Source organism: Pterocles gutturalis, unplaced genomic scaffold (genome assembly GCF_000699245.1).
Source record: "Pterocles gutturalis isolate BGI_N339 unplaced genomic scaffold, ASM69924v1 scaffold18266, whole genome shotgun sequence".
In the NCBI taxonomy this organism is placed as follows: domain Eukaryota; kingdom Metazoa; phylum Chordata; class Aves; order Pterocliformes; family Pteroclidae; genus Pterocles; species Pterocles gutturalis.
Window position 1 is genome coordinate 15,046 of NW_010105896.1, and position 13,217 is coordinate 28,262.

The 13,217-nt window shown below is 46.9% G+C and overlaps 1 protein-coding gene across 1 annotated transcript; it reads left to right on the forward strand.

Annotated features, from left to right (window-relative positions):
• The first annotated feature begins 4,096 nt into the window (after positions 1-4,096).
• Positions 4,097-5,431, forward strand: LOC104472039 (neuropeptide Y receptor type 2-like). Its single transcript, XM_010087574.1, has one exon. It carries the CDS (start codon positions 4,097-4,099, stop codon positions 5,258-5,260), a length of 1,164 nt encoding a protein of 387 aa, XP_010085876.1. The 3' UTR covers positions 5,261-5,431.
• The last annotated feature ends 7,786 nt before the right edge of the window (positions 5,432-13,217 follow it).

The following is a 13,217-nucleotide window of genomic DNA, read 5'->3' on the forward strand; positions in this document are numbered from 1 at the left end:
CAGAGCAGAGAGCAGAGGCTGGCCCAAGTCCCTCCACTCCCTCCTTTCAAGTTAAAGACAACCGTGATGGGATTGTAATTCCTGGGTATGCTCCGAGCAATGTTTGTCCTTACCTCCCTCTTTTCTGCACCCCTTGTCCCCATGCTGCATGCCTGCTGGCTACAGTGACCTCCGTCTCTCTGCTTGGGACAAAAAGAGGAATTTTAATTAACAAGCTCTGTTTTCTCCAGCCCTCTGCTCACCCCTCCAGACCTGCTTTCTGAACCCTGCCAAGCTTTGCAGATGGCTCTGACAGGCCTGGATGTGCCCTGACAGGTCTGGACCAGGCTGGCTGCATGCCTGGGACTGCAGCAGGGACCACAGAGGAGGCAGAGGTGCACTCTGTCACTGTCCCTTGCAGTCACCGACAGAGGTGTGCTCACAGACCAGCTGAGGTTTTGCAGCTCGTCCGTGCTTCCCCCTCCCCGTTCCCTCTTGCCAAAGGCCAAAGCTTGCTGGCACAGGGCGCAGTTCTCCCCGCCTTGTTGGGATCCATCCCTGGGTCCCAGCCCTGCCTCCGGCTGACCCTCGGCTGGAGCAGAGGGTGAGGGCAGGATCCAGGCAATGCCCTGCTTCTGCATCCCTCGATGGCAGCCAAGCACAGAGGAAAGGGCTTAGGGGAGTATTTCTGCCTCCTCCTGGTCTGAGCTGCTGTTTTGTCCTCCCAAAAGCAGTTGGCTGTCAGCTCCAAGGTTTTTTCCATCTAGCCTGGCAGGCCTGCTGGGCACAGGAGCAATCGCCTGGCAGCAGCTGACACATATCCCAGCACTTCCATTACTTGCTGGAACAGACCTCGGTCCACTAGTAGTAGCATCCCTGTGACCTCCAGGCAGCCCCTGGAGTGGGAACACTTATTATGACCATTTTGTTTCTTAATTAAAATGCCTTAATTGATTTTTAATAGTTCCCTTTTGGAAAAAAAACAAAGCAAAGCAAATCAAATAATAACTCCATTAAGGCCATTTTGTTAGGAAGCGAAACAGCTCCAATAATCGTGATGTTCCTGGCTCCTCTCAGATGGTGGGTAGCTGCCAGTCTCCAGCGAAAGGAAATAGCTTGAGATGTGAACATGGGAACTGGCAGCCAGTTGGTGGGTGAGATGGGGAAAATGGGAAGGGAGTGTCCATGGGTGTTGTGCCAGGACTTGGGTACCGAAGATAAATGGGACAGGCAAGGCAGAAAAGGGAATAACAAGTGATAGCGACACAGTAATGCTCGACAATCTGGAAGGTATAAAAACTCAGACAGAGAGCAGGCAGCCACTGAAAGTGTGCCCAGCCCTTGCTCTGTTTCCTTCCTAGACCTCGCTCTCCTGGCTGAAAGGTTTGCTATCATGGTATCTGAGCCCAACAGCTTCATTTACAGGAATCATTGGCGTAAATCAGCCAGCAGAGTTAGACAAGTTAGGCAGGCCAACAGACATGGAGAGGGCAGGAGAAAGCAAGTGTCCTGGCAGGGACGGTCCACGCAGGCAGCTCTTTTGCTGGGGCTCTGCAGGGGCCTGGGTTTGCAGCCAGCTGGGCAGATTCCTCGGAGCAGCTCCCAAGGGGGAATCACAACCCTTGTTCCGAGGAGCGATGAAAGAACAAGCAGTGATTTATTATTCATTGCAATGTAATTGCTGCCACCTTTACCATCTTGCCACCGTTATTTCATGCTATTTGTTTAAGGAACTAGCTTAAAGGCAGGTGCTCTGCCCAGAAAGCATTCTCCCTTGCCAAGGACAGGCTGTCCTTAACCATTTGGCTTGCAGGGCATGGACCTGTGGGAAGCCCACCATCACCCAGTCAGCAGTGCTCCTGTCTCCCTTGTACAAACCCAGAGCAGTTTGTTCCTCCAAGAGGTCGGTGAGGTACCTATCTGGCTGCCTCTAATTCCCAGCTTCATTTAAGCCCTGTGCCTCCCTCCCTCAGTGGCAGGTGTTAGCATTATCCCTGCTCTTTGAAGGTCAGGGAAAACACGGTGCTCTTCAGACCAGCCTTTTTGGGCAGAGTGATGACTTTTACTCACTTCTGATCGAGTGTGCTGTGGGAATGGGGGGTCCACCACTCTCCATGTATCCCAGCGGCAATTCTGGGACACTGATGCTGAGAAGGAGCCACTGACAGAGCTGGCTTTTCTCCTGCTGTGTTTGGACTGGATGAAAACCCTGCCGTGACAACTCTGCTGTTACAACGGCACCAAACGCCAGCTGCGGGTTCCAGACTGAGTCAGTTCTGGCTCATCAGTCAGGCTCCCTGCTCCCAAAGCCATATTCACGCAGACATTTGAGCACCATGTGGCAGGAGGCTTTGGCTCTCCGGCCTGTTTGTGCCTGGACGCTCAGCAGCAGCCCTGCGGGAGGCTTGTTCACAGCTTCAGCTGTTTGCCCCCTGCACATGCATGTCGCTGCAGGAGCTCCCTTCTCTGCAAAGCCAGCAGCCTGGGTGTCACTGACACTGAGGGGACAGATGGGTTCTTTAGGGATCCCTGGCAGAATGATGTTGGAGCTAAATCATAGTTACAATTAAAGCTTTATTTTCTTAACAGGATATGATTATGATTAGTATAGCTCAGAATTAATGATTAGAGTGGCACGGGATTTCCACAAGGAGAATCAATGTAGTACCATCTGTAAGTAGTGTCATACAGAATTTGTAATTCAACTGAACTTATTGTTTCTAATCACCTAGACCCTAACTTAACCTGTGATTTCTAATCACCTAAGTAATACAGAATTTATAATACAACTTCACTTATATTTTCTAATCATCTGGACCCTCTGCAGATCAGGTCAAATCTTAATCCATGGTTTGCTGTATCAATATAACAATCATAAACTGGACTCAAAAAACATATAAAAGAAGGTGAGTCACTCCATCCTTGGAGGAAGCAGAGGACGGTGGGGGCACCCTTGGCCATGGGAGGTCATCAGTCTCACTGACCAGCAGTTCCCACTTAGGACTTGTGACTGCTTCATTTTACAGTGCTGTGCGTGCTGTTACGCTTCCCTGTCTCTGACGGGGACATCAACAACACCTGGCTCGACAGGTGCCTGGGACCTTCAAGGCTGGCATGGAAGGGAGTAATCTTCCTGGCACCCAGGAACCTTGAGACTGGAAGGGAGGGGAAGAAGAAATCTGTTTGGTTTGTCTGCTTGGTTCAAAGGACCTTCAGAGGCTGATAATGAAGGAAAGGGAATGAATACATGACCCGTTTGGTCACAGAGAAAGGCTTTTTCCCCCATAAAATGACGTTAGTTATGCTAACCACGAGCAGGGGGTACCACCCACACTGGGTTGAGTTGGGTGGCAGCATCCCTAGCAGGAGCAGTGGTGGAGCTTCATGCAGACACATGGTGGCAGATATTGTCACCCGGAGAGGTTAGAAATAAGGAACTGAAAAAAGCTGGGTGCACAATCTGGAAATAAATTGTTATGGGGAGGTGGAGAGGAGCACCTTGAATTTGAGAGTGTCCTCTTGTTTTTCTCTTTTCTTAGTTCTTAAGGAGTTAGGATTCAGGGCGTTTCTGTAGGCAAGTGAATCTCATCAAAGATGGCTGACACCCCCATCAGTGTCTTCTGTCAGCCCCAAGAGGTCCCAAATTTTTGGCTTGTTTGAAGTGACTTCCCTGTTTTGCAAAGCCTAGCCTGAAGAAGCAGGAGAGGCAGAGTGCAAAGGGCTCCATGAGCAGGAGGTCTTCTCAGGACCTACCAGTCTGGCCCTGGCTGGTTGAGGACTTTTCCCCTGTTCAGTTCAAATAAACAGAATCTCAGAAACTTGTGTGAAAAGTTGCATTTTCCCCTGACCTTTCCTTGGGGAATTGGCATTCAACTGATCATAGGTTCTCACAGGAGGTGTAAGAGAGCCAAAAGGCCACTCAGTGTGAGGAAGGATGGGGGTAAGGGAGAAGGAGGGAAGATGTCACTGCTGCTGCTGTTTAGCCTGAAACGCCATGTGGGACATGCCCTTTGAGTCTCAGTTCTTGCAGATGCTCTGCTGTCTCCTGTGCTCTCATACCTGCTGTGTCTGTGTTTCAGACCTCCTTCTCCTCCTGACAGAAAGTCTCAGGCCAGGCATGGGACCGTTGGAGGGAGCGAACAGCACCCTTGCTGTGGAGAAGACAGCACTAGATGAGAAACTGCCACAGGGCTGGCACACCAAGGACTTTGTCACTCCGAGCCAGGATCTCTCCGGGTCCCGCAGTGTTATGATGGACAGCACCAAGATCCTGGGGGTCCAGGTCGTTCTGATTGCCGCCTACTCCCTCATCATTCTGCTGGGGTTCATCGGCAACTCCTTGGTCATCTACATCATAGTGAGGTACAAGACCATGAGGACTGTCACCAACTTCTTCATAGCTAACCTGGCCCTGGCAGATCTGATGGTGGACACGCTCTGTCTGCCTTTCACCCTAGTGTACACGCTGCTGGACGAGTGGAAGTTTGGAGCTGTCCTTTGTCATCTGGTCCCTTATGCTCAAGCTCTGAGTGTCCATGTGTCCACTCTCACCCTAACAGTGATTGCCCTGGATAGGTACCGGTGTATTGTTTTCCACCTGGACAGCAGGATTTCCAAGAGGCTCAGCTTCACCATCATAGCTGTCATGTGGCTAGCAGCAGCTGTCCTAGCGGGTCCTCTGGCCATCTTCAGAGAGTACCGCTATGAAGAAATCCCATCCATCAACCTCAAAATGGCTGTCTGCTCAGAAAAATGGCCTTCTGGTAATAACAGAGATGCCACTATCTACAGCCTGTCCATGCTCCTCCTGCAGTATGTTTTTCCTCTTGCAATTATTTGTTATGCCTATACCAGGATCTGGTTCAAGCTGAAAAACCATGTTAGTCCCACTTCTAGGAATGAAAACCAGTGCCGGAGGAGGAAGACAACCAAAATGCTAGTGATGGTAGTTGTGGTATTTGCAGTCTGTTGGCTCCCCTTCCACATATTCCAGCTTGCCATTGATCTTGATCTGGTTCTTATCTTCCATGAGTACAAACTCCTGTACACTGTCTTCCATGTTGGGGCCATGTGCTCTACATTTGTCAACCCCCTGCTCTATGGATGGATGAACAAGAACTACCGGAATGGCTTCCTTATGTTCTTCCGTTGCCAGAACAAACCAGAAAGCATCCACACTGAAGGCTCAGTTAGAGGGAGGTCATACATCTTCAGGGCCAACACCCTAAATGGGAGCATCAAACAGACTCCTGGCAATGGACCACTGCCCACAGAGGTTTAGGGATGGGACATCCACCTCTGGGACTGGGGCTGACAGAGCCCAGAGACATTCTTGGGTGAATGTCTTTTTTTTGGCCAAACATTGTGTTGCCAAAACATTATAGCTACCGCAGCCACGTAGAAATACCCCTCTGTATCTCTCAAAACAATAAATCTGGTGTATTTCTGTCTGACCAAACAAATGAATTTTCCTTTCTCTGCGTTCAAGTTATGCATGCATGCAGAAGCAGGAAAAATCACACACAGAGGAGGCTTTCATTTAGCCAACAAAATCCACCCTTTTTGCTATGCCATTTGCCAAAGTGGGTTGCTCAACCTTTTACCCCCTGACATATTTCATATTACGAATGCGGAACCTTTATTGTGTGTGCTTGTTCATCTGTACGTTTCCTCCCCAAAAGCCTTAATGATCTATCTTTAGCTAATGCCTGCAAGGGGAGGGAGACCTACACTCTACTGCAAACATGGGCTGGCTAGTGGAGTGAGCTGGTGCAGGTTGAAGCTGGGCAATCCATGATCGCTTGCACAGCATTTGCATGAATCTGCATTTGCAACCCATGGGCTGAGCTCTCGTCCTCAGAAAGCCCAGGAGGTGGCAGTGACACCACTTACGGCAGTTTCCTTTACAAGTGCCAAAGCAAGGCTTTGGGGACACCTCATTAGCCAGGGAGCTTGTGAGCCAGTGCCCTGGATTTATCAAGGAGGAGAGCAGGCAGAGAAACAGATAGGAAAGGAAAGAGCTGGGGCAGTTGATCATAAAACTGAAACTGAACCCAGGGAACTGGCAAAGGTGAACTCCAGACCCTAAGGTGTGGCTCCTGCCGTGTAATAACTTGATGGGTGCCAGCATGACCAGAGGGGCAAAACTGCCAACAACACCGTTCTCCAAGGCACTCAGAGGGTTTTAAAGCTTTGCTGTTTCTGGGGTTGAAGGTAGTATGGGTCTGTACATGGATGCTTCAGTTCAGAAGACAGATGTAACCTGCTTTCATGGTTGTCACAGATGTGGTGTCCTCTGGCAGAAGAAGACATGGAGACAAAGAAGATGTATTCTTTCAAACCAAACTATATGTTCTCTTCGCTAAGGCTGTGTCAGCTGGGGAGCGTATTTTTAGCTCTGCCATCAAAGGAGGCTTGATTGCTACTGTGATCTCAGCAGCTCGTCATTGGTCTTGTCTCTAAAAGTCAGTGTTCATCAGATTGGAAAGTAACTCCCAGATGCTGCAAAGAGACTCAGCAGACCTCCTCACTAAAGATAAAAGGAAAACTTTAATTTGTAGGTCTTCACTGAAGCAAGGACAAGAGGTAAGAGGACTTTCAGTACTGAGTCTGCCAGCCTGGATCAGGCTGCTGCCCTGTCACATCTGGAGTCCTCAAGAGATGAAGTCAAAGAGTCAAAGGACTCATTTGAAAATCCAGCCCCCCTGCCTCCTCCCCAGCTTGACCTGCCTCTGGGCCTTGTTGTCCAGCTCACCTTTCGACTGCCACACTAAATTTTAATCTCTCTTGTTATTTCTGTACTCTGATGCCCTGCTTCATTTTCCTAAATAGCTACAAGAAAGTTGTCTCTGGTTCCTTCCTGAGAGACATCACTGCCAGGCACGGGCCACTGACCACAGTCCACACCTGGGGGCATGGGCATGCTGGTGCCTGACAACCTCCCCAGCGCCTGATCCTGCAGATCACAGCCCATTTTTCTTCTCAGGAAGCTTCAGGATGTATGAAGATCCTGTCAGGAAGTCACTGATGTTGCAGTAAAAGAGTCACTTACTTCCTGAGAGGCCAAGACATATGGAAGAACCAAGGCACCAGTAAACCTTCCCCATGTGACGGTGGGAGTTTGCTGTTTCATCCTGATGGAAGGAGGAGGATATTCTCATCCACAGTACTGGTAAATTCTGTCCCTACCTGATGAACTGGTCATTTCTACAATCCATCCTTCCAAGAAACTCTCCTCGTGTTTCCATCAAACTCCCAAGATACAAGGAAATGTTTATGTTTCAAAAGCAGCTTAAATGAGTGGAAAGAATTCAACTATTACCCATAAACACTTCAGAAAGTGATTTAACACTCAATAATATGTGTCAGAGTAAGCAATGCAGGCTTGGAAGCCAATCACGCTGCCAGCTGAGATGGATGAGAAGCTAAATTGCTCTTCTAGGGGCCTTGCCAAAGGTTTTGTCCTGTGACAACACACATGGTATCTGGCTGCGGAGCGAGGCAGATAATGACATTATGAATGACTGTTTAATTTTGAGCCCAAACTTTTAAACTAAATATGGATAAATAAATAAATAGATCCCAGATCTTCACAGATGAATACTGGCAATGGCATTTATAGGGCAGAGAGATTTTTGTGCTGGAGCAAACTGAGGAGGAGAAACTATTTACTTCAAGTGTAACAGCGAAGTTCTGTTTGCTTTAATACACTTGTGCTTGTGCAGCTTTACTGATGGATTTCTGCCTGCGAGCTTGCTGCTTTTTCCTTGCCATTGGAAAAAGTTACAACCTTCCACACCCACTGCAAGCAGGGAAATGAACTCTCAGTTGTGTACACATGTCCCTGTGGAAAACCACCATGCCTCTTACTGAGGGAAAGTGTCCTCTGCCAAACAGAACAAGAGACGGTGGAGAGCAAGGAAGCAAAGCTTCTTACCAAAGGTTGATTTGGGCAAATAAATAGAATGTTATAGACTCTCATGACTGCATAGAAGACAGGAATGAATTTGTTTCCAGAAAACAGGAATCTGTTGGAGATTAAGGTTCCCCAAATATTAACACTCTGCTAAAGACAGCCTTACTGCCATGATCAGTTCCATGAAACCAAAGACCAGAAGCATTTTAAGTTTTTGAAGTATTTAGAGCTCAGGACAGGGTATGACCCTGCTCGATTGGTGTCAAGGGCAGATCCTCTAGCAGTTACAGATATTCTTGGAGCCAAAGGCATCTTTCCTCTGTCTGCCCCTTGCCAAAGGAGCACCAGTGAATGCCGGCTAAGCGGCTCCTCTCTACAGAGCTGTCCCTGGTGTCACTGACGTGGGGTGGAATGACTCATGTCAATGGCACAACAGCTGATAGGGATAAGGTATTTCATTACAGAGTTAGAAACGCAGTGACAAAAATGAAAATGAATAAGTGTTTCATCAAAGCTTGTCTGGAAGACAGTGTTGTCCTGGTGACCAAACGAATTTCCTCTAGGGCTCCTCCTGACTCTTGCTGACATCCTTCTCAAAATGTTGCTTCACTGAACTCATCCGAGGCTATTCCAAAGGAGACAGGCTCTGAATTCCCTGAGAAACACCCTATTTCTCGTGCTAGGATACTCTTTCTGGTCACATCATACAAATTTTGTATTATTAAAAGTACCATTGAACAGTTCCTAATTGCCAAGTGACCCCTAGCAGATGATTAACTTTGAATAGACACCACAGGTGGGGATGCCTCTAACTATCCCATGCAACCATTACTCACATGCCAGACTAATACAAGAACAGCTGAGACATGGCAGCATCATCGTTTAAAACCAGCAGCATCAATAGCTGTTGTTCCTTAGTACAGGCTGCTCTAAGATCTCTCAGGAGTCCCAGAGTCTCTTATCAAACTTCCAGGCTTGAAAAAGCACACTGAAGTTTGCAGAGCAAAGACTGTATTTCGGACACAGGAGGCTCTCTGAGCACTAGAAATTTTGCCTCCAGAACACTTTGTTTGCTCTGAAAATCCCTTCCCATTTGATTTCCAAAGCATCTACATCTGTAACGAGCTAATGAGCGTAAAGAGAGCAAAGGTTTGGGCTTTTTACTTTTCCTTGTCTTAAGGCAATATGTACAGCTGGCATTTAGATCAATGCAGGGTGAGCTGGGTCCTTCGGTCAGGACTCTGTTAGAATCAAAGACATGGCACACTCCTGCGTATGCCTGTGCTTCATCCTGCTCCTATAAAGGCCAGATCCGTCCCCTCGTGTCTCTCTGCCCTGCAGTAACGTGTGCCCTCTCCCATTACCCGCAGCAGCCCAAGCGAACAATGTCAAATGGCACATGTTTAATTCAATATACCCACAAATGTATCAGCAGAAACACTGCTCTGAGCTTTTCACAAAGGCTCCGTAGGGAAATACAGGACCAGGAAAGGAGCAGTTCCTCTAACATATGCTAATACGAGAGGGGCTGGAGGTCACAGGCAGCTCAGCGTTTCCCTTGATATCAGGTGTAAATCTTATCGCTGTAACAGCTAACATGGTCTGAAACCAAATTAGCCTTTGTTTGGGCAGGAGCTGTGGAGCTGGTGCTTTCTTTGCATGCCTTTGTCTTTCAGTGCTGTTATTGTGTGATTTCACCAGGGTCTCTGAATGTGCTGGGGCTTAAATAAGGCCTCAGGATCAGCTAACCTGGTGAAAAATCAAGAATTGCTCCAATAATCCAGAAAAAAATAAAGGATTCTGGGTTCATATGGGTGAGCAGAATTTGCTCCCTTGCATTTGAAAAAACAGAGCTTTGCCTTCCTTTCAGTTTTCCCTTATCTGTCTGGAGATTCTTCAAGTGTCAAAAATAATATTGCATATTATTGCCAGAACATTTATCTTCTCTTTGAGCTCATTTCAGAGAAGGGATTTGTTCAGGAGGGCCTAGGAGGGGAAGAAGGCTAGGTTTTTAAAGCTCATCGTTATCTCTAGTCTGTGTTTTGTAAGTTAAAAGACAAATCAGAAAAAGACAAAGTCACTCACACACACGGAGGGAGGTACCAATTTATCTTCAGACAACACAACCTCTATTTAATTTTCTATCCAGACACCGCAGCACCCTTTGCCGAAGTGTTGTATGTATATGGGGCTGAAGGAGGTTGTGGGAGGAAAGCATTTTTCTGCTGCTAATAGCAATACCTTAGTGTCACTCATGATTTATAGCCAGCAAAGAATGCTTTTTCTGGTCTCTGTTCTGCAGAGTGCAATAAGTACAGCAGGAAAAGTGTGGATGCCTCATGGAGCTCACAGGAGGAGATCTTCATTAGTTCAGTCCTGTCCAGTGTGGTAGCAAAGACTGTGAACATTAGAGGAGAAACCCTTTTGCTTCTAACTAGCTTATTGAAGTGCACAAGCATGGAGTTGTCACCGTGTCACTTTGCTAATGTGTCACAAACCTTCAGACACTGTTTGTCTCCAGGATGTGCAGGCAGCTCAGCTAGAAGGTGCTTCTTGCTGCTGCACGGAAGGAAGAAGGAGAATGGGTCACAGAACAAGATTTCATTATATTCAGGAAAGGATGAGCCCCTGGATGAAATTTGGAGATTAATATGGTTCTCTATGGAACGTGGGGTAGAATGTTGGCCCTTTTGGGACTAGGATGAGTAACATCAAAAGGGAAATGAACTCTGCCATGGTGCAGGAAAAACAGATCCTCTATCAGACTAGAGACAAGTATGAAATAATAGCAAATCCAGATCCAACATGTCCAGTATTGAACCACTGCTTATTCAGTGTTTTCTTTGCTTTGTAAATCTTGATGCTATCCTCCTTTTCCAGCTTTCTCCTCTCCTAACTTAAGTCACATCTTCTCCTAAGGCAGCTTCTTCATCCCTGACCATTTTATTTGCTCTTCTGTGGACCTCCTCTAGTTCCACAAATATCACAAAGGGCTGAATTTTGCTCGTAATTCCCATGAAAGAGTGGGATCTATTAGCTTTGTTCCAACCTTGCTTGAGATCAACCATATGAGTGGTTTTAAGTACGTATGGGGGAAGGACACTTCTTGATAAAATGTCAGGCTGCCTCTCCCTGGCTGCACCATCGCTGTATTCTTAATGAAATCTCATTACGCTGGTCACTGAGTCAGTTCAGTGAATCATGAAGTACATCCCCAGTTCTGTTTTTGAAGTCAAGAGCCACAGGGGCAGTCAGATCCCTACCTCACCTTGAACTCTGCATCCGATAGATTTATCCAGGGGCAAGACTGAAGCCCAAATGATGCTGATCCCGGACTAGTGTCCTAAATCACAGCTCCATCTGTCCATTCTACAAAACAGAAAAACGAGGAATTGTGCATTTCAGGAAAAAAGTGACGAGTTTTTGTTACTTGGCAACTGTCGCTCCCACATATTTTGGAAGAATTGGAGAACATCCTGCACCTCAGAAAAACCAAGCAGCTTAGGTGCGGAGGAAGGGAACTGGCAGCAGATCCCCAAAACTTCGAGCTGGGAAGATCTCTTGGGGCTTGTGGAAGCAAAAAGTGCTTTATGTCTGCATGCTCCTCAGCTTGTCTCCTCAACGTGACTGTCTGCATCAGTTTCTGGGCTCTTCATGGTGAAATAATCCGTTGTTCTGCCATTTCTGTCTCGCAGAGGCATTTCACAGCTATCTGAATGTGCTCTAATCCACCTGCCAGCTGCAATCAGCACACAGCATGGCTGCATTCCTGTCAGCCAAGATTTGAGCACCAGAAACAAAAACCTTCAAAAGAGGAATCAGCAAGAGATCTGCATGTAAAAAATGGGGAGGGGGCAGTCTAACCTGGGGACTTGGTGCATATACACCCAGCGACAGCAACTCCCGACGATAAGGCCAGAGTGAAATTTGCCTTGCCTTCTGCAGTGGCAGTTGACTTCAGACAGGAATTCAGACATGATTATTAAAACAATAATTTAGAGCTTCAGTTGCTGGGAGCTAATCTCAAAGCTCAGCAGATGGCTGTGTAAGTGGACCCCAGCTAATGCATTTATGCAGTGGGTCAGCATTTTTGGTCCAGTTTTGTTCCTGACAAATTTGCTGTGTGAAATCCGTACCCTAGGATAACAGAATCTAGTGGTTTCAGAGTGCAGATCTCAACGGTCCGAGACAACCCTGCAGTACCAATTAAGCAAAGCTAAGATAGCAAAACTAGCATGGTGAGAACTGATTGAAACTGTCTGTTGCTTCAAGGAGTGCAATACCATGAGATTTGCACGGTGGCAAAGAGGTATTACTAAGGCGTAGGGTTCAGAGGTTTTTGCAAGGTCTGCCTGGCCTGGCACCGCAGTCCATTGTATGAAATTCCAATAGGCTTCATACAAAATCGGTGAGAGTTAGGTCGTTAGTACCCAATAGTTTGTTTGGTTTGGAATCCTGGTCTTTGTAATTATGTCATTAAAAGGACATGAGCTAATCTCCCCGCAACTCAAGCAGCTAGAACAGCCTGGCAAGAACTTTTCTCTCTGAAATGCAGCTATTAAAGTGCATCTGACAGATTTCCCAGACAGCGGGGAAATGTTCTGGGTACTTTAATCATGTACATTCTATAAGAATAGTGTAAGAAAAGATTGTAGGAAATAAATGGCAGCTGGAACACCTCTGGCTAAACCATTCCTGATCGCAGGGTGTCTCACCTCTTCCAAGGCTCCTGTGATGGAGATTTCATCCACTCACTGCACAGTCTATTCTGAGCCCTTACTAATGTCTAACCAATAAATCTCCCTTATTGCAATCTATTACTTCTTGTCTCCTGGCAGACAGAGATAATAGTTTATTACCTTTCATACCATACCTTCACATATTTAAAGGGTATTATTATGCATCTTTTCCACCCCCTCCAGACTAAATCAAATAATTTTTTTTCTGTCCTTCCTCACAGGGCTCATTTGCTGTACCTCTGTTTGTTCTTGCTGCTCTCCTCTGAACTTTCTGTGTTGAACAGCCAGTAGTTTTGCAGGTAAACAAAAGGACTGGAGGAGGTAAAAAGGTTCTGGAAAAATGTTAGGTTGTCTGAGCAATCACTCTGTATACTGGAATGCATAATTGAGAACTGCTCTTTTCGAAACACAGTGACTGCCTCTACACTATGGCAGGAGACCAGGGGCTTTGTTTCGCTGTCAGCAGAGCTATTTCCACGTTCTGACTCATCAACGGCTGTTTCTACATGGGTGATAGCAGCAGCACTTTGCAGCACTAGTCAAGCCCTCATAGGTGAAAACAACCATGAGGCAAAAGTTTCCCT